The 19,643-nt window shown below is 42.5% G+C and overlaps 1 protein-coding gene across 3 annotated transcripts in view; it reads right to left on the reverse strand.

Moving 5' to 3' along the window:
• Positions 1-251: 251 nt before the first annotated feature.
• The window catches only part of BTD (biotinidase), a 29,466-nt gene continuing 10,074 nt past the window's right edge, over positions 252-19,643 (reverse strand). For 2 of the 3 annotated variants that reach the window (XM_045538398.1, XM_045538417.1), the window contains exons 2-4: positions 7,983-8,247; positions 2,755-2,904; positions 252-1,763 (exon numbers count right to left, since the gene is read on the reverse strand). In XM_045538398.1, coding sequence (XP_045394354.1) covers positions 591-1,763; positions 2,755-2,904; positions 7,983-8,247 — 1,588 coding nt within the window. In that variant the 3' untranslated portion in view covers positions 252-590. Of the gene's footprint in view, positions 1,764-2,754; positions 2,905-7,982; positions 8,248-17,971; positions 18,198-19,643 lie in introns of all 3 variants that reach the window. The other variant, XM_045538409.1, reaches the window with a different exon arrangement.

Consider the following 19,643-nt stretch of genomic DNA (forward strand, 5'->3'; position numbering starts at 1 on the left):
TTACTGACAGGCAGACGTAAGAAAAACTTCTTTTCTATTTTTAAAGCTGTTTTAAAGCTGTTTAAAGCTGACATTGCTGGTGGCGCCGGCATCGCCGTTTCCTCTGGATAGCGTTCCCGTTTTCTGGTACAGCTTTAGCTTTTAGAGTTTGTTTCTTACCTTACAAAATCTTTGAGGCTTGTGTAATATTTACATGTCCTGGGTGTCACTTGATCAACAAGAGAAAAAAAAAAACCGAAACCACTGCTTTGTGGGTATATAAAATATAAACTGACGTTTATTTTTGTTTTAGCTCTTAAAACCAATTGTGTACTGAGAGATTTATTAGAGGCAGATGTGGCTTGAAAAAGACAAATGTGAACAGGAAATACCAGAGAATGTCTCAATAATTGACGTTTAAGAGAAAGAGACACTGAGGGAATCTGTCTCTCCTACTTCTTCCCACGGTTCCCAGGGTGGGATCTGGTGCCACAGAAGTGGGCTTCTGTCCCTAGGGCAGAGACGGTCCCAGTGCTGTGAGCTGCAGCCTGTGGAAGTGCAGGGCTGCCCACGAGACGGCCAGAGTCCACCCCACAGACCAGACGCTCTTCCTAGTCCCTCTCATACAACCGCCCGTAGAGAGCCGCCGTCACCAGGCCAGAGGACAGCTCACTCTTTCTCAAGAAATAGTGGTCATTCTCCCAGCCATGCTGGTCAGGGATTTCCAGGGTCATCCCTGAGGTCAGAAACAAAGGAAAGATATAGGACGTGCTGAAGTTCCCCCAGAGGTGAAACTCAAATATGCCTGTGGCCTCTGTGATCTCCTGGCCACAGGTGTCAAAGCCAAGACCCCCACACTTGACCAGGGCACAAACTTGAATATAGTAAGTGCCATGTACTGTGTGAAGTCCATCAAAGACCCCCAGCGCATACAGCTCTTTGGACAAGGTGGGCCTCCTGTAGAGCAGATAACAGCAGAGGCCATTTGAACAGACTTGAAGGTAGCCCTCCTTCCCCCAGACGGGCACCAGGGTGAACTTGTCATACATCATCTCAGAGTGAAACGTGGGAGGGGCATTCATGTTCCATGTGGTGGCTTCATCACAGTGGACTTCCTGGGCATCCTTCTCGCAGTATGGTTCACCTGATAAGATTTTTAAAAACTTACTATGGGATAGGTCCATTTTACCTGTTGCATTCTCTGTACCAATGAGACCCTGGGGATTTTTGGCTACCTGGGAAATTATAAGGTGACCTCTGGGGTTTTCCATGTCATGGTACCAAAAGGACTTCAGAGGGGTGTGTATGCCACTCCCTGTCATCCCTAGGAATGGGTGGTGGATGTTAGCTGCCAGAACATTGATGCCAAAGGCAACGGCAAAAGCTTTCTGAATCTCAATAGCTGCCAAGAGTGGGAGCTGGTTCATCCAGGCAGTCGGATAAACGATGTGCTTCACCTCAGAGTCTCTCAGGATCCTGATGGCAGGGTCAAAGAACAATATGTCAAAGCAAGTGAAGACACCAAACTTGCCAGCAAAGGGTGTATCGAAGGTGATGTGATCCACTTGAAGAGGGGTATCAAAAGCTGCCTCAAAATACAGGTTGTGTTTACGGTAGCGGTCAACAAGGGTTCCATTATTGCTGAACACAACATTTGTGTTAAACTGGTATCTCCCATCGTTTGGGCATGCTGGGTCACTGCTATGACAAGGCTGCTTCGTCGCAAGATTGGCCACCAAGAACATGTCTCCCTTGATGGCCATACAACTCAGGCGCTGGAGGACCTAGAGGAAAAAAGGTATAATTACATGGGTTTTTAAAATCCTTCCTTTGGCCTCATATTTTTAAGTAGAAAAGTACTTGTGTCCATTATATGTAAACAGCTATCACCAAATCAATAAAAAGCAATCACTACAGAAAACGTGCAAAGGATATGAACAGGTGATTCACAGAACAAATACAGATGCAAGAAACCTTTGCAAAAATGCTCAGTTTTTTTAGTAATAGGGAAATGCAAATTAAAACAATGAGATATCCCTTTTTTACCTTCATAAGATTGAAAAAAATTCAAAAGATTATTCTATCTTGCGTTGACCAAAGGGTGGGAAAACAGGTACTCATATCCTATTACAGCAGATGTACAGTGAAATCAAAGTTTTTTTAAGGGGTAAATTTGGTACTCTTTAATGTAATTTAAAATGTATATATGAATTCGATTTCTAAAAATTTTTTGAGGAATTCCATTTCTAAAAGTTTTATCTATAGAAAAACTTGGACATGTTTACAAGGATATTCATTAAAACACTGCTTATAATTAAAAGAGTTAAAAAAGAATAAGCATATAATGTGCTAAAAAAGAGGGTGTCAATTGCTATGAAATGCATAGAAAAGAATATAGTTGAATGCATATTAAATTGTTGATGGCAGTTTCTCTACAAGAGGAAGTAGGATGAGTGGCAGACTATAGTGAAAGTGGCTTTTCCTATTTTTACTTCTGTTTGGTTTGTTTTGGTTTGGTTTAAGTATATATTCACGTATTTCTTGTGCAGTTAATAAATGAAAGGATCCATAGATGCGTAATGCCTTATAATATCAGATATTCTGTAACCGAATAAATACGTGGCACACGGAATTTGGGGAGTTTGGGTCTGATTGTTTTGGATCCTAGGGTCTCCTTTCAATCTTAGTTAACATGTTTTGGCTTTTGGCCTCCAACTTGGTTCATCTCTGCGTGCCATCAGTCTACTGAGGAAGAAAGCCAGAATCCTCACACACCTCCGTGTCATTGAAACGGTGGGGCTCCAGGCATGGGTTCCACCTGACCAACTGGGGAGACGGCATGAAGTCCAAAAATGGGTAAATGGATGTTCTCGTAAAGTTGAATCCATGAATGCCATCTTCTGGAAACACTATGATCTGCACACCCTGAAAATCAAAACATCAAAGTATAGTTCTGTTATCAGATGATGGGAAGCACCACTTAATTCGTTTATTCTTTTGTTCATTCACTTGAAAACTGTCAAGAAGTTACTCTGTACCAGGAACCAGAGGTACAAAGATGGTGGCTCAACTCTCCTCAGAGATCTTAGTCTTGGGAAGGCTGCCTCACTTGACCTAATCCCAAGGGAACAAAGACAAAAAGTCCTCTAGGGGTAACCATTAACTATGCCAGCCAGGGGCATGTCAGGGAAGGAGGGAATGAATATGCTCCACTGGAAGGTGCAGGAGTTTGCCAAAGCAAACAGGTAGGAGGGGTTGGGAGTTCTTGGTGGTGCAACGGGAGTGGGAGCTGCCAGCAGAGGGCCTTGAATATTGGGCCCATTAACAGATGTGCTATCTCCAGTCTGGTGGTTTCAACATTGATTGTGCATTTCAGTCAGTCGGGGAACTTCTGAAAAAACACTGACGTTGGGGCCCACACCTAAAAAGTCAGATTCAATTGACTGCTGGTGGGGTCCTGGCAACAGTGTTTGTTTAACGGTCCCCCAGGTGATTCTAACATGCAGCCAAAGCTTCGACCCGCTGGGACCCACTGGGCCAGTGGCTAAGAGTCAGTGTGTTGATCTCAGCATAGAAACAGGGACTCGCTGGAAATCTCAGTTCCCCAGCTGGGAATTAGGAAGCTCCCTTTTGGACTCTGACTACCCTGAAGGCCTCTTGCCACACCTTGGGACACCCTGGGCTTCCCAGCTGTGCTGGCCTGGGGCTCCCTGTGATGTCTACAGCAATGAAGGAGATACACACACAGCAGCCCTCCGCTCTCAGCGCCAGGGCCTCATTCCTCTGCTGCTCTCTACTTCCACGGCTGAAAATGTCAAGCCTGGAGCACGGGCCCCAGTGTGGAAGGTGGGGAAGGCAGGCAGAGAAGGCATGAATCATCTCAAATAGCAGGCAGTTTGAGGCACTTATTTCTGGAATGCATTGCAAACTCTTTTTAAATTTTTTTATCTGGTTATAAAAGCTTCAAAAGTTCCACTGTAGAAGATTTAGAAAACAAAAATAAACAACTCATAATCCTATAACAAAGATATTTATTGTTAATACCTTGGTTACTTTCGTTATTTTTCTCTCTGTATTTTTGTGTATATATAATTGAGATAACAAAACATACATGGTTTTGCATCTTGACTTTTCTCATAAAGAACTTTCAAAAATATCATTTGTAATGGCCACATTATATTTTAGAGGACACCATAATTTACTCTCAATTATTGGAATTTGAATTGTTCCCAACTTTTTGTAATAAACAAAAAACTGTGATGACCCATCTGCATACAGCATGCTCAAAACATTTATTGAATGAGTGTTGTACACAAATCTTTGACTGAATCTCTGATTATGTCTTTAGACTAAATCTTACAAGTGAAATTACTAGGTCAAAGGGTATGAAAATTTTTTCAAGTTATTAACATGCATTGCCAAATAGCTTTCCAGAAAGATTATACCAATGTACACTCTGTTCAGCACAGTACGAAACTGGTCATCTCATTGCAATGACTGTGTGAAGAAAAATTATCACACACCTGGAAATGCAAGATGAAGAATGCATGCCTTTCCAAATTATACTGGAATACTGTTTAGCAGGCTCACTCAAGGATTATTTAATTATTTAGAAAATGTACCACTGACTTTGTTATTTAAAAGATCACCCCAAAGGTTATAATTGTCTTGCCCCATAGGACATTAGCCGGTTTTGTATCTATTAGTAAATTCATTTCAACATTCATTGGACTGATATACATATTTCCATTCCTTAAATTCTCCTTTGAACCAAATTTACCATCTTATTAGTTCCTTCATTAATTAATGAGTTAAATAAAAGCTTAATTCATTCTATGTTTGTATAAGAGTCATGTTTTTAACTTTTTGAAAATTATACTTGGACAAACATCTTCTTTTATTGAAAACAAAACTTTGAGGGCATTGAATGGTTTTTTTATGGAAAATGACATTTAAATCATGTACACATATTATATTAATATGAAAATTAAATTGCATTCCCTGAGCACATAGCCAGGAATGAGGAGAGGAAGCAAACCTGAGCTGAGGCAGAACTTTGGGTCTGACGTGATCAGTAATCCTTTCTAGGAAGTAGCCTGCATTACTAATAAATAGCTTCAGCTCAGGCTTTAATGAGATCAAGAACTCCTGGCCAGGTGCGGTAGCTCAGCCTGTAATGAGGCCGAGGCAGGAGGATCACTTGAGGCCAGGAGTTCCGAGACCAGCCGGGGCAACACAGCAAGACCATATCTCTACAAAAAAATTTTAAAAGAACTCATTCTGAGAAATGAAGGTTACTGACCTAAGTGACTGACCAGCCTAATCATCCTTAAACAGGACTCCTTTTTGCCCCTATTAATGCCTCTACCAAGAGAGAATAACAGTCATGTGCTGCATAACAATGTTTCTGTCAAAAACAGATCACGTATGTGACAGTGGTCCCATAAGATTATACTACTGTATTTTTACTGTACCTTTTCAGATACTTGCCATTATGTTACAATTGCCTACACTGTTCAGTACAGCAACATGCTGTGTGGGTTTGCAGCCTAGGAGCACTCGGCTATACCATAAAGCCTAGGTGTGTAGTGGGCTACACCATCTAGGTTTGTGTAAGTACACTATAATGTTTGCACGATGACAAAAATCACCTAACAACATATTTCTTAGAATGTAGCCCTGTCATTAAGTGACACATGACTGCATTTCGATTGGCTTGTTCAGGAACCCCTGCCCTTATGGCAAGTTTGATATAAAATTTCAACACAAGCTTACCATCAATTTGTCTTAGAAGTTGTTTAACACATATAACCATGTAGGGGAGCTGAGGTATCTGTAAGCACCAGACACAGTCACATCATTAGCTTCATCCCTGCTCCTGGACCACAAATAGAGAAGGAAGGATGCTATGCAGCTGGCATGGGTTCAGCAAAACCATGCTATGTTTCCTTTGGGGGCAGGTCAGTACAGGGGGAAGCAGGGCAGTTCTACAGTCGGTGTCTCTGGGTTTCAGCGTGGCGGCTGCCAAACGTCTGAGAATGGGCTTGAGGACAGAACAGAGAAGCAAGAGGTAGCTGGTGCTTCAGGGGCTGAACTCAGTGCCACGCAGGCAAACATCTCTATCAAGACAACGCCCGCCCTCAAGCAGATCAGTGTCAGCAGTAGGTCTGAGGGCACAGCCTGGGATTTTTTTACACTGACTTCAGCGTAGACATAAATGAGGTGTGTATCAAATGTGTGAATGACGTGAATGTAACTGATACTTGGATGTCAGTAAAGATCCCTAAATAGCCCAAGAGGCTGGAATGATGAAATTTAACAGCATAATGTGAAGTCTTGCTCTTAGGTTGAGTAAATCAACTTTATAAGTGCAGGATGGCAATGGCAGTATGTGTGCCTGTGTGTGTGAAAAGGGTACAGGAGTTTGGTTGACAGCAAGTGTCTTATGAATCCACAGTGAGATGTGTCTGCCAAAAGTTTTCCAGGGAAAACATCTAGAATGAGAGAGGTGAGAGCTCTTCACCCTGCCTTTGTCAGACAGAATCGGGAGAGCTGCAGACAGTTCTGAGCACAGAAAAAACCCAGAGTCTTTAGTAGAAGGGCTGGAAACCGAACCTCCAAAGGAACTAAGGGTATACTGCCTGGGGGAGAGATGCCAGGGGGCCCACGACAGCTGTCCTCAAATGCAAAGAAGATGGCATGCTGTGGTAAGGGCTCCGAGGACTCTACTCTAGTGGCAGTTCCAGGGAGGGCTGACTGCTGCTCATTGAAAGGAAGACCTTTCCAGAAGTTCCCACGGTTACAAGTGGACCCGTGAGACAGTGAGTTCTGAGCCACTGAAGGTGTACAAGGGCACAGTGGGAGTCAGGTTGGGACAAGAGAGAAGAGTCGCCCATCAGAAGAAGCTGGACCAGGTCTTTAAGCTGCCTTCCAACATCAGTTTTACATACACACACACACACACACACACATACCCTGACCACGCTGTTCAGAGCAGAAGGCTGTCTTGGGCAGGACCTGCAGGCAGGACTGGTTCTGCCCTTCAAACTCACAGAGAGCAGGGAAGTTCACTTCCTGTTAGGCAGAACAGGGCTTCCTCAAGCAGATGGGCTTGGTCACCCCACCACCAGAGCTAAAGCTCAAGCTTCCCTTTGGTTTTGGTTTCCCAGCAGGGCATTTTCTTAGGTAATATCTGGCATGAACATTTCCCTCTTTGCCCCAAGGGGCCCCTCTCCTTCATCCCCACCCTTCCTGGTGGGGGCTGGCGGGAATGTGGGCCAAGCAGGAAACCTTCACAAAGGCTGCCACTGGCCTCCCTCTGTCGGTGTGGGGTCAGCTCTGTCTGGGCTAAGGTCTCACACTGTTCATAGTCTGGCACAGAGACCAGAAATGAGCCCCAAATAATCCAAAGGCAGCAAATGGCAGTTTTGTGGACACTTACTATTTCTGTTAAGCTTTGAATACCTAAGAGAGCATAAGAGTTCATCATGCCCAGTGGTTTTCAAATTTTTCTGCACATTAGAATCCTCAGGGGAGTCTTAAAAACAATCCCAACGCCCAGTCCACACCCCATCTGGACCAATTACAATGGAATCTTTGGGGCCCAGGCACCAGGGTTTGTTTACAACTTGCCCGGTGATTCCCCCACACAACCACATCTGAGAGGGCCAGCGATCTAGCCCAGGGCTTCCCACACTTGAAGTGTAAAAGCATCACCCCGGGATTGTGCCCAAATGCAGATTCTGATTCAGTAGGTCTGAGGTGAGGCCCAACAGTCTGCATTTCTGGAAAGCTCCCAGGTGCTGTTAAGGCTCCTGGTCCGTGGACCACTCTCTGAGCAGTGAGACTCTAGCCAACTGACTAATTCAACTCAGGTTAACTAGCTGGAGTGATTTTCCAGAGGGGCTGTCGGAAGCCTGGGTTTAACACTGATCAAAGACTAAAGAGCAATTTGCTCTCTTCTATGACACAAACTCGGGTCCTAACCAAGGAGCCCTTCTTGCCTTTTGGGCTGCAGTCATCACTTGCTGTTCATAGACGTCGAGGTTCTGGTTCATGAGCTCCAAGGCCTGCTTGCGGCTGGTGAGAGCCAGTGGGTCTGGACTCAAGATGGACTGGTGCTCGTACACAGCAGCCACGTAATACTCGGTCTCCTGATGTGCAGCCACGCAAGGCCCCGCGGCGTGGACTCCCAGGGCAACCACGTAGCAGCCGCAGAGGAAAAGCGCAAGCTGACTGCCGGCTCCAGACATAGCGCAGACCGTAAATCTGGAATGTAACGGGGCAAGGGGAAAACAGCTGAATAAAGAATCCTGCCAGGAATCTTAACTTTCACAGCTGTGATTTATTAATCCCAGCAATTAAACTCACCCGCAGTGATACTGCAGCTCAAAGAGTTTGTTTCATGTTCCTAATAAAAGACTATGTGTTTCTCTCCAACCATGTAGCAAGCCACGTTTAAAATGGCTCACTGTGTTAATAGTCTGATTTTAGAACATTTCCAAACAGTCTCAATGTTTGCCGTGATTTTCTTACCCAGCGTTCAGCAAGGCTGTAGTGCATCACTGCTCGTTTTTCTAGCTGCGTGCTGAAGTTTTAAGCAATAGCAATTATTCTGATTATGTGACATAATTCTGTGATATACTTCACACTCCATACACACAAACACGCCGCTATGGCCGTCACGATATAGCTCAGCTTTCCTCGCCATAAAAACCAAATGGATTAAAATTCTCCCACATTTCTGTGGTTAGTAATGAATATAATGGATAACGGTCCCTTTATTCAGCACAACATTCTTTATTTGGTGCCAAGAAACTGCTGACTTCTACCTAAATGCCAATGTCTACTCTCTGTTACACACGGCAAAGAGAAGTCTCCCGGTCAGAGCACGGCTTCTTTTTTCTTCTTTGAACTTGAGAATTGTTGCACATCATCACTCTCAACCTTCATCTCTGTGACTCTAAAACTTTGGCTCAAAAGCATATTCGTTTGGAAATAAAGTCCTTTTTGTAGTGATAAAATACAATTTTCTAGAAAATAAACTAGAATTTTCCAGAAAGTAAACTCAGCTTTGTAACTTCTACCATAAAAGACTAGAAGTAAACGACACTTCTGTGTGTCTTCCCCCCTCCAAGAATAGGAATGTTTATTTCTAAAAGTTGTATGTGACTAAGTGTTTTAGAGTGAACAGTCCAATTCGGTCTTGAAAATCAGCCTGGCCTCCCAGCCGAAGCCCAACCCCTGGCACACGGATCTACCAGGGGGTGTGCCAGGGCCAGGCCACCTGCCCATGGAGATGTGCTGGGGCTGACAACTGCCCAGAATCCGGAGTAAACGTCAAGATAACAAAGACAAATCAAGGAATCACATTGCTGCCCTTTAAAAAGAAAACAACATCCTGTCCAAGTCTCAACTCATAACTCCTGTGTTTGTATTTCAAAACCAAACTCCCCAGGCTGCAAATTTCTTTTTATTTTTTGTCAAAAGTTCCAGAAACAAACCATAACTATTTTCAGCAACAGAATAAGGACTAGGGATGTTCATTCAGAATCCTGGCAAAATCCACTATTTCTCAGAACGGGAAGCATTCTCCCACCCCAACCCTGCCCCATCTCAAACTGTTACTTCTTTCTCCAGAAAATAAATGTGCCATCCAAACACCAAACTCCAGGACTTGTTGCCATTCATCTGGGACACTGTAAGCAATGTTTTAAGATAAGAACAACGAGCCTTTGAGTGAGCAGTCATGAGTTTTTGAGTAGAAACAAAAGTATAATTGATAAGCTTTCTTAATCTGAATTTTGCCTCTAAAGACAAGCAAGGAATAATTTTAAATGTGTCAAAAATCTACTTTCCATTCCATCTCTGGTTTCACAATCATAATAACAGGCAGTGGTTTAGGGGGAGAACTTTCATCTTCAAAGTCATATTGACAATATTTCCAAAGTATAAGGCAGTAGCCTCCCTAAGAGGTGTGAAAACAGAGGCCAGGAGAGGGGCGTATGACAGTCCCTGGTGGAGGCAGGTCGGGAGCCCCTGGAGTCAAAAGCGGCACTCACAGTACGCCCCTTTCTCAACTGAGAGCTCTGTACCACTGATCTGGGAGCACAGAACATTTGTTTAAGTCCCAGGGACTTGCAATCCAGCAAAACAAAGAACCTGCAGAACCTGCAAGATATCACATTTCTTTCTATTTTGAGAAAATAAAATTTACTTTACAAAAGAAGCTTGGTAGGAGAGCTGTACGTGGCAATCATTTGTGTGTGAACAAAGGTAGCTGATAATGAGAGGTTATGCAGATTTAACCAGGTATTCCTGCTTGAAGAACCAAGCTTAATGAGGTAGGAGAGATGAGTAATTACAATAAAACAGGTACAGTCAGCGGGTTCCACATCCCCAGATACAACCACCCCCAGATTAAAAATATTCAGAGGAAAAAAGCCCAATAAAAGTACCAATACAACAATAAAAAGTAATGCAAATTTAAAAACAATACGGTATAACAACTATTTACATTGTATTAGATTATTATAAGTAATCCAGAGATGATTTGAAGTAGATGGGAAGATGTGCAGAGGTTATATGCAAATACTACACCACTTTATATAATCTAAGGGACTTGAGCATCTGAGGGTTTGGGTACACAGGGGTCCTGGAACCAACTCCCCGGAGATACTGAGGGACCGCTGTACAACAGTCTCCCGAAGAGTGGTGAAACAGGAGACACTGTAACCAAATCAGCAAGCGCTGGTTTCTCCTCTTCGGCATCACACATACTGTCTCAGGAAAAACCCACAGGGTCTGAAGCAAGGACTTCGAAGGCTCAGCAAGCAGCAGTGGGGGTGCTTGGTTTTAAAGTGGCAGGACTGGAGGGGCCAAGGCATCCCCCAGACGCCGTGCAGTGGTTACCAGGTGCTGGCCCATGACAGCATACACAGGCAGACTGAGGTGTGGGGGCTCCCTGGAAACAAGGGGCTCTGGAAGTCACAGAGTTCTTGGAAATCCAGCAACTGATCTGTCTTTAGAGCCGGTCAGGACCTGGACCATATAGAAACTGGTGACTAGTGTGTGCCTCGTGTGACAGGTAGCAATGTACTCCCTCTCACTGAAGGGCATCTGACATAGGAGACAAAACTGTAGGAAGGGCCTGGTGTGAGTGCACAATGGGGTGACCATATGCTTGCCCTCTGAGGGCATTCTCTGCCCTCTCTGGTGCTGTGGCCCGTGAAGTACCCTGAACCCCACTGCCGGGAAACAGCAGAGCCAGGAGGGCACTCGCTTTGGACAGCTGTGCAACACCTGGCTGTGAGCCAGCCCCAGGGACAGACGTCGTGGGTGCAGCAGTGGACCAGATGCGTCTTCCCTCGTGGGGCTCCCACTCTGGGTGTGTGGGGAGACTGGCCAGGTCAGATGGCGAGAATGCCAATAGAAGTGAAGGCAGTGACAAGGGTGCTGGTGGGACAATTTGAGGTAGTGTGGTCGGGGAAGGCCAAAGTCCTTACAATGTGCCAAGAGGATGCATCCAGGAGATAGGAAATAGTTGATGGGGTGGGAAGAGAAGCCAGAGTGAAATCTTTGAGCAAGCATCCTGACCTCCGAACAGCCTTACAGATCTGCTTCTTATTTCATAAGGCAAAACATGCCCCCAACACCAGTCCTGATCAGGAAAGTTCTTTCAGTCTAAGAAAAGGAATCAAAGTCTAAATTACATGGAAATCTATTTCATGGAAATTTGGTAACATGTCAATCATTAGATATTTTTACACACAAGGGATTTTTCCCCCACCTTGCTAAATGATTCATCTTGATAATTACCTGTGTTTCCTTCCTAGCCATGCTATTACAATAGCATCTTTTGCAACAAAATGAAAGGATTATTATTAAGGCATTCTTAATAAGATAATTTCAGAGGCAGGTATATACATTTTAAAAATTTATATATAGACCTACTGATCTTTTTAATAAAAGAGCTTGTCACTCTCTACTTGTCAGGGAGAGGGAGAATAACAGTCCCACGGTTGGGAAAGGAGGCAGGAGAAATGGCAGAGGAAATGTCACATCCTGTGTAACAAAGCCTGAGGGACTTGCTAAGTCATCAGGAATCAGCATAGTGTACATTTCTATGTATACCTGACAGGATGCCAAGAAAAACATTGTAAAGTTCAAATAGTTTTAAAACTATTCTCATGAATTTTGTGATTTCCTTGTCTAAATTCTTTTACATAAGAAGGAGAAATAACGTCTATCTCCACTTCATTTACATAATGTGAATTTAAAGAAATCATAAGAGACATTTTATTTCCCAGAAAGTCTTATGGCTGCCTCTTGTTTTCTTATTGTCCCATCTGAGTGTGCTAGTCATTAGCGTGTCCATGCCTGGCCCCTGAAACAAGAAGCTCCACAAGGGTTTTAGCTTTGGCAGCTTTGTTCAAATCCACCCACCACCAAGACTTTTGACGTCTCAGTTGGAAAGGTCAAGTGTAAACGCTTGTGAGTGGCAACTGATGATTCAAGGCTGAACTCACAAGGAACAGTGAATAAATTACCACGTTAATAAGTCCTCTGAGTTGAAGTGGTAAATTGTGATTTCACTTTTTAGAAAATTCCAGCTATTATCTTCAAAAAAGAGAATGATATACAAAAGGGTAACTTTGCACTGTGCCTTTGATTAGGGCCAATTTCTGCTCCGTTGACTAGAATAATTTATCCTAGGAAACTAAATGTGCAATCAAAGGATCTTGACACTTTAACCTAAACATATCATCTTTCTTTTCCTCAAATGGGAAATTATCTTCACAGTTTAAGTCAAATAAACCTTCTTCCTGAAATGCCATGTTTTTAATGTAAGAGGTCTTTTTTTGCACGTGGTGTTAGTTCACTTTGATTGTTCAGACAGAAGGAACCCCTGCTGAGACTGCTTCCACAGGTTTGCTACTGCCACCCTGTGGACAAATTGAGTATCATCAACCCAAGTGGGTACACGTGTGAACTTAAGCATCACACTGACACGGTGATTCTTAAACAGTAAATGGATCCGGTTTTTCCCTTCCTTTCCTTTCCATTTCTAATACTTCATGTATCTCCTTTACAGTGAAAAAAATAAAGCATTTGATTTTCCAAGATCTGAGTTTCATGCAAGCTGTCGTTTATTCACCATAATCCCACAACCATGGCATCTTTTATATTCACAAGGTCTAAATTTGTTGTAATTTCATAAGATGGGACTGATTGTAAAAAGTGCTGCTGTCCATCCCCACTGTGACAAATACCCTCTGCAGGGGGAAATCTGGCTGAGTTAAGGGATCTACAGGGACAAAATTTTACATCAATGCTACACTACATTTTACACACACTGTAAATCATTTTAATATCCATTATTACTTTTTTTTTTTGAGACAGAGTCTCACTTTGTTGCCCAGGCTAGAGTGAGTGCTGTGGCATCAGCCTAGCTCACAGCAACCTCAAACTCCTGGGCTCAAGCAATCCTCCTGCCTCAGCCTCCCGAGTAGCTGGGACTACAGGCATGCGCCACCATGCCCAGCTAGTTTTTTTTCTATATATATTTTTAGTTGTCCAGATAATTTCTTTCTATTTTGTTAGTAGAGACGGGGTCTCGCTCAGGCTGGTCTTGAACTCCTGACCTCAAGCAATCCACCTGCCTCGGCCTCCCAGAGGGCTAGGATTACAGGCGTGAGCCACAGTGCCCGGCCCCCATTATTACTTTTTATCTTCCTGCCACATAAAGCAGTGAAAGCAGATGGTAAAATTCTATTTTCATGGGGAGGGACAACTCTAGGACTGGGGAACCAGTCCTAGGGCATGTTGAAGAACTGAGGAAATTCATTGGTCAAAACTTCAAAGACCACTGGGGAGTCTTCAATGTAGCTGCAGAAGTAAACAGGTATTTCAAAGCAGCACTCCCAAGGGAGATTCTGGGTAATTAGAACCGAGCAGGGGTTCTCAAATGTAAGCGTGCCATCAGAACCACCTGGAGGGCTGGAACACACAGATCCCTGGATCCCAGATCCAGTTTTGATTCAGTAGATCTAGGATAGGGACTGAGAATCTGCATTTCTAACAAATTCCCAGGTGATGTTGATGTTCCTGGTCTGGGTCACACCTGGAGAACCACTGGACTAGAGGATAAAAGTATGCATACCCTGTATGCTGGCTCCTACCTTTCCCTCACATCAAAGAAAGATATGAGTCAGAAACATCACCTTTACTTCCCAGGTGTCTCTCTAGTAAGGCTGATAGAACTTGGGCAGATTTCAGTGTTTCTACCATATTTGGTGAAGAAAAGCAGCAAAGAAACTATTTAAACACTAAAACTATAGGGAAAGGCCTCCGCCAAAACAATTTGATCCAGGTCAGTTAGAGAACTCAGTGCTCTTTTTAGCCATGACGGAAACACCTGAAGAACCAGGTTGTTACTGGATTTCATTTGTTTAAATAAAGTTCCTGATTTAAAAAAACAAAACAGGGGCAATATAGTAAGACTAGATATTCTGAAAAGTCTTCCAATCATATTCTGCAAAACTCTAACAGATTACTGTCAAGTGCACATCTGAGTTTGCAGGAAAGTTAAGGGAAATCTTGGGAGGTTGAAAATGAGTCGTGAGAAAGTAAGTCTCATTGATCAGAGACCTTGACCAGGCAGAAAGGAAAATACACACAGAAAAGGCTTTTCCAGTATCAGTCAGTCCTGGGGGAGAAGAATGGTAGGGGAACTTCTAGCTACTCTCTCTGAAATGAGCCTCAATGGGTGTCAGCAAGGCATTGTTTTCAAACACCTTTGGGAAATTTCTCCTCCATTTCCTTGTTGGACTATCTCAAATTAAAGTTAGCAGAAGAACCACCTTCTAGATAATGAGGACCTGAGGGCTGGACATCCAGGAGAAAAAGAACCAGTGCATACAAAATATGATGTCCTTCAGATAGAATCCCTTTTGTTCTCCTGGAGAGAGTTGGAACCCATTCTATTAAGTGAAGTATCCCAAGAATAAAAAAATAAGCACCACATGTACTCACCAGCAAATTGGTTTCCCTGATCATCACCTAAGTGCACATTTGGGAATAACACCAAGTGGGTATCGGACAGAGGTGGGGGGTAGGGGGAGGAGATGGATGTATACCTACATGATGAGTGTGATGTGCACTATCTGGGGAATGGACACCCTTGAAGCTCTGATTCAGGGGGATGGGCAGGGCATGGGCAATACATATAACCTAAACTTTTGAACTCCCATAATAAGCTGAAATTAAAAAAAAAAAAAGAAAATATGATGTCCCAGAATCACATGTCAACATTTTCAGGGATGATGTGCTCAGAAATGTGGGCAAAGTAAAATCGCTTTGTGATTACTAAATGTATGGTGGACACAATGTTAGTGTATGGTGGATGCAACCTCTCTAAGTGTACGGCAGACACAGCATCACTACTTTTGAGTCTCGTCTCCCTTGTACTCTTACCTGCCAGCACTCAAGAGTGAAACATGGAGCTGAAGCCGCCCAAGATGCAGGCAGTGGACAACAATGCACTGCGTAACAGAGGCAGGGGGGAACCATGTTCTCCAAATCAAAAGAACAATCCTTAATAGGACAGTCTAGAAACACTGCGACTAAACGATAGTAAGAATTGTAAAAGAAACAATTTTTTAAAAAGCTAAAGTAAACCATAGGACTAGAAATAACATGCCAAAGGCCACGCTTTCCTGTGGAGAGCTCAAGAGATATGTATTTGGGAGAGGCACAGCGTAGATTCCAAGAAACAAAAAGCAGGAAACGGGTACTGATGCTGTCAGTTGCTGAGCACACAGGGAGGATGCTCTTGACACAAGCACGGTGGAAGACGTGGTGACTGACAGCATGCTGCAGGCACTCAGGTGTTCGGTTAGAGGGTAGAGCACAACTAAGAATGACAGTGACCTTTTCAGATATATTCACAAACTTGGCAGTCATCTTCAAACATGGCATGGTAGATGTGTAGAGAAATGGTTAGTATCTCCACCCTTGTGCCTCTCTTCCTGGAGGCATATATGCTGTATATGCTATACGTGCTATATTCCTCAGCAACAGAGGCAAAGTAGAGGGGGATATTCTAGCTTCTTTTGGGGAAGCAGTTACTCTTAAACTAGAAGGGGATTGCTATCCAGAGCCAGGATTTCAACCAAACCTGTTCCATCCAAAAGCCCACACTCTTTTTATTCCACTACACTCAAAACAACAGAGGAGAAGGTTGATTGAATGAGTGATATTGGGATGAATGAATAACAATTTGAAAATAAACACAAAATCATCTGAATGTTAGGGAAACTAGCATAAATTAGAATTAGTTAACAGATACTTCAACAAAACAACTTTCTAAAATTTGAAGCAGTTAAAATCATGGAAGAAACAGGCCAGGAAGAAACAGGCTCCCGCCTGTAATCCTAGCACTCTGGGAGGCCAAGGTGGGAGGATCGCTTGAGGCCAGGAGTTAACTCTGTCTCTACTAAAAACAGAAAAAATTAGCTGGGCACAGTAGCACGCACCTGTAGTCCCAGTTGCTCAGGAGGCTGAGGCAGGAGGATCATTTGAGCCCAGGAGTTTGAGGTTGCTGTGAGCTAGGCTGATGCCACAGCACTCTAGCCATAGAGACAGAGTGAGACTCTGTCTCCAAAAAAAAAAAAAGAAAAAGAAAAAACAGATTGGCAAAATATAAACATTAAGACAACACTTATAAACAGGCAATGAACAAGAACAGATTTTAACAAGAAGAAAACAAATCATAAACAAACACTTTGGAAGACTTTAAACTTATGTACAAAATAAAAATTAAAATGGTACCATTTGGCCAGGTGCAGTGGCTCACACCTATAATCCTAGCACTTTAGGAGGCTGAGGCAGGAGGATCCCTTGAGCCCAGGAGTTTGAGGTTGCTGTGAGCTATGGTGACACCACTGCACTTTGGCCCGGGCAACAGAGTGAGACCCTGTCTCAAAAAAACAAAAAACAAAAAATAAAACCTGGTGCTATTAAAAATATTAAATTTGTAAAAAAATCATTAAGGGGTAAAGTAGTAAAGTGATAATAAATAGCAATGTCTTACTGGTATGAACAAGTTTGATATTTTGTGTTATGAGTCATAAACAGTCTACCTCTGGGACTTTATCATATTTAATAGTAAGTCATTATAAGCAAGGCAAAAAGGTATTAGTTGAAGTAACAGCATACCATGGAAGTAAAGAATACAGACTTTTGAGTTTCAACATGTCTCAGTTGAAATCCTGGTGCAGATACTTATTTATTACATGACCTTGTTATATTTAACATAACTAAGCTTCCATTCCTTCTTCTATAAGTTGAAATAAAAATATCTGCTGTAAAATGCCTAGTGTTCAGTAAGTTGAAGCTAGCTAAAACTGAAGGATGAGTCCTAATAGACAAAACCTAGAAACAAACAATATCCAATAGGAAGAAAGTTAGGAAAATTAATGTATATCAGCTAGGTAGAATATTAGCAAAAATTATAGAGATAATTATGAAGTCTTTGAAAATGAAATATGCTTAAAATGTGCTAAATACATTACGAAAAATTTTCTATATTTACTATAATAATAGCTAAGTAAAATATGTATGCATGTGAACAAAGACTGAAAAAATGTGAATACGTGAAAACATGCAAGCCATTTTTATGGAGATTTAAAATGCTTTCTTACAGATTTTTGTAAAAATAAATAAATAAAATAAAATAAAATGCTTTCTTAAATGTTACACAGTTTTTCTAATAAATGAAAACCATAAGGAAAAAATAAATAAAAAGCTGACTTCAGGCTTCCAGTCTGGCATGTAGGGAGCTTGTAAGTTGCCACTCCATTCTAACAAGTAAAAAGCTAAACAAACTGAAAACCAATGACTCTTCTTAGATATGTCAGAAAATTGAGGTCACAGGGCAAATTTCTGCCCCCAGTATTAGAGAGACAGGTGGATACAGAGAATCACAACTTACCAGAGCAGAAACCCACAAGCAGAACCTCCACGGGAATCAGCACCCAGGTAGGAACACCTAAAATGTAACTGATGAAGTGCTGGAGGCTCAGCACGGACAAGTCTATGAGTTTAAAACTCCAGTCTCAGATGGGTGCACCCACGCTTTTGTGAGTTTTACCTCTAGGAGCTGTACCAGGTTCTCACAAGGAAGACTGGGAAAAATCCCATCATGCTTCTGGTAGACACTGGGGAAAGTAAACAAAGTATTCTTTAGCAGGCCTGACCTCCAGAAAAAGGATTTTACCAGAGCCTAACCTATTGGGGTTTTATCAGAGCTCAACTGACCTGAGGGAAGGGAAACACCCAACTCTAGGCCCCTCTAGCCGTTCAGTTCTACCTGGTGGGGATGGGCACTGAGAAGCACTTGTGAAGCTCACAGTCCCGAGGCACAGGCTCCCTGAAACACTGAGACCTAATCATAAGACTAGAACACAACCCTTCCCGCCACACCTCACCACGCATCACTCAATGCCTATTTACTACAGTTCCTTTACCTAGTACATCATGCCTAGCTTTTAACAAAAAATTACAAAGCACCTTAAGAAGTAAAAAATAGCGTGAAGAGTGAGTGAACATCACAACCAGAGTCAGATATGGCAGGGATGTTGGAATTATCAGACCAGCAATTTAAAATAACTATGATGAACATGCCAAGGGCTCTACTAGAAAAAAGAGACAACATGCAAAAATAGATGGGTAATGTAAGCAAACAGATAGAAATTCTAAGAAAAAATCAAAAAAGAAATGCTTGAAATAAAAAACACTAACAGAGGCCAGGCGTGGTGGCTCATGCCTGTAATCCTAGCACTCCTGCCTGGGAGGCCCAGGCAGGAGGATTGCTTGAGCTCAGGAGTTCAAGATCAGCCCAAGCAAGAGCAAGATCCTGTCTCTACAAAAAATAGAAAAATTAGCCAGGTGTGGTAGCTCTCACCTGTCAAGAGAATGAAAAGACAAGCTATAGCCTGGGAGAAAATATTTGCAAAAGGCATATCAGATGAACGAATGTTATCCAAAATATACAAAGAACTCCTAAAAGTCAACAGTAAGGAAAAGAATAACCTGATTAAAAAATAGGCAGAAGATGTGAACAGACACCTCAACAAAGAAGATATACAAATGGCAAATAAACTTATGAAAAGACGCTCCACATCTTCTGTCATTAGAGAATTGCAAATTAAAACAACTAGATACCACCACACACATATTAGAAAGGCTAAAATCCAAAACGCTGACAAGAGCAAATGCTGTGGAGGATGTGGAACAACAGGAACTCACATTTATTGCTGGTGCAAATGCAAAATGGTACAGCTCCTTTGGAAGACAGTTTGGCAGTTTCTTACAAAACTAAACATACTCTTATCATATGACCCAGCAATCACATTCCTTGTATTTACCCAAAGAAGTTGAAAACTTATGTCCCTGTAAAAGCCTGTACGTAGATGTTTGTAACAGCTTTATTCATAATTGACAAAATTTGGAAACAACTGAGGTGTTCCTTCAGTAGGTGAATGGATTAATAAACTATGACATATCCAGACAATGGAATGTTATTTGGTGCTAAAAAGAAATGAACTATCAAGCCATGAAAAGACAGGGAGGAACCTTAAGATGCATATTATTAAATGACAGAA

This window comes from Lemur catta, chromosome 1, assembly GCF_020740605.2.
Source record: "Lemur catta isolate mLemCat1 chromosome 1, mLemCat1.pri, whole genome shotgun sequence".
NCBI lineage: Eukaryota > Metazoa > Chordata > Mammalia > Primates > Lemuridae > Lemur > Lemur catta.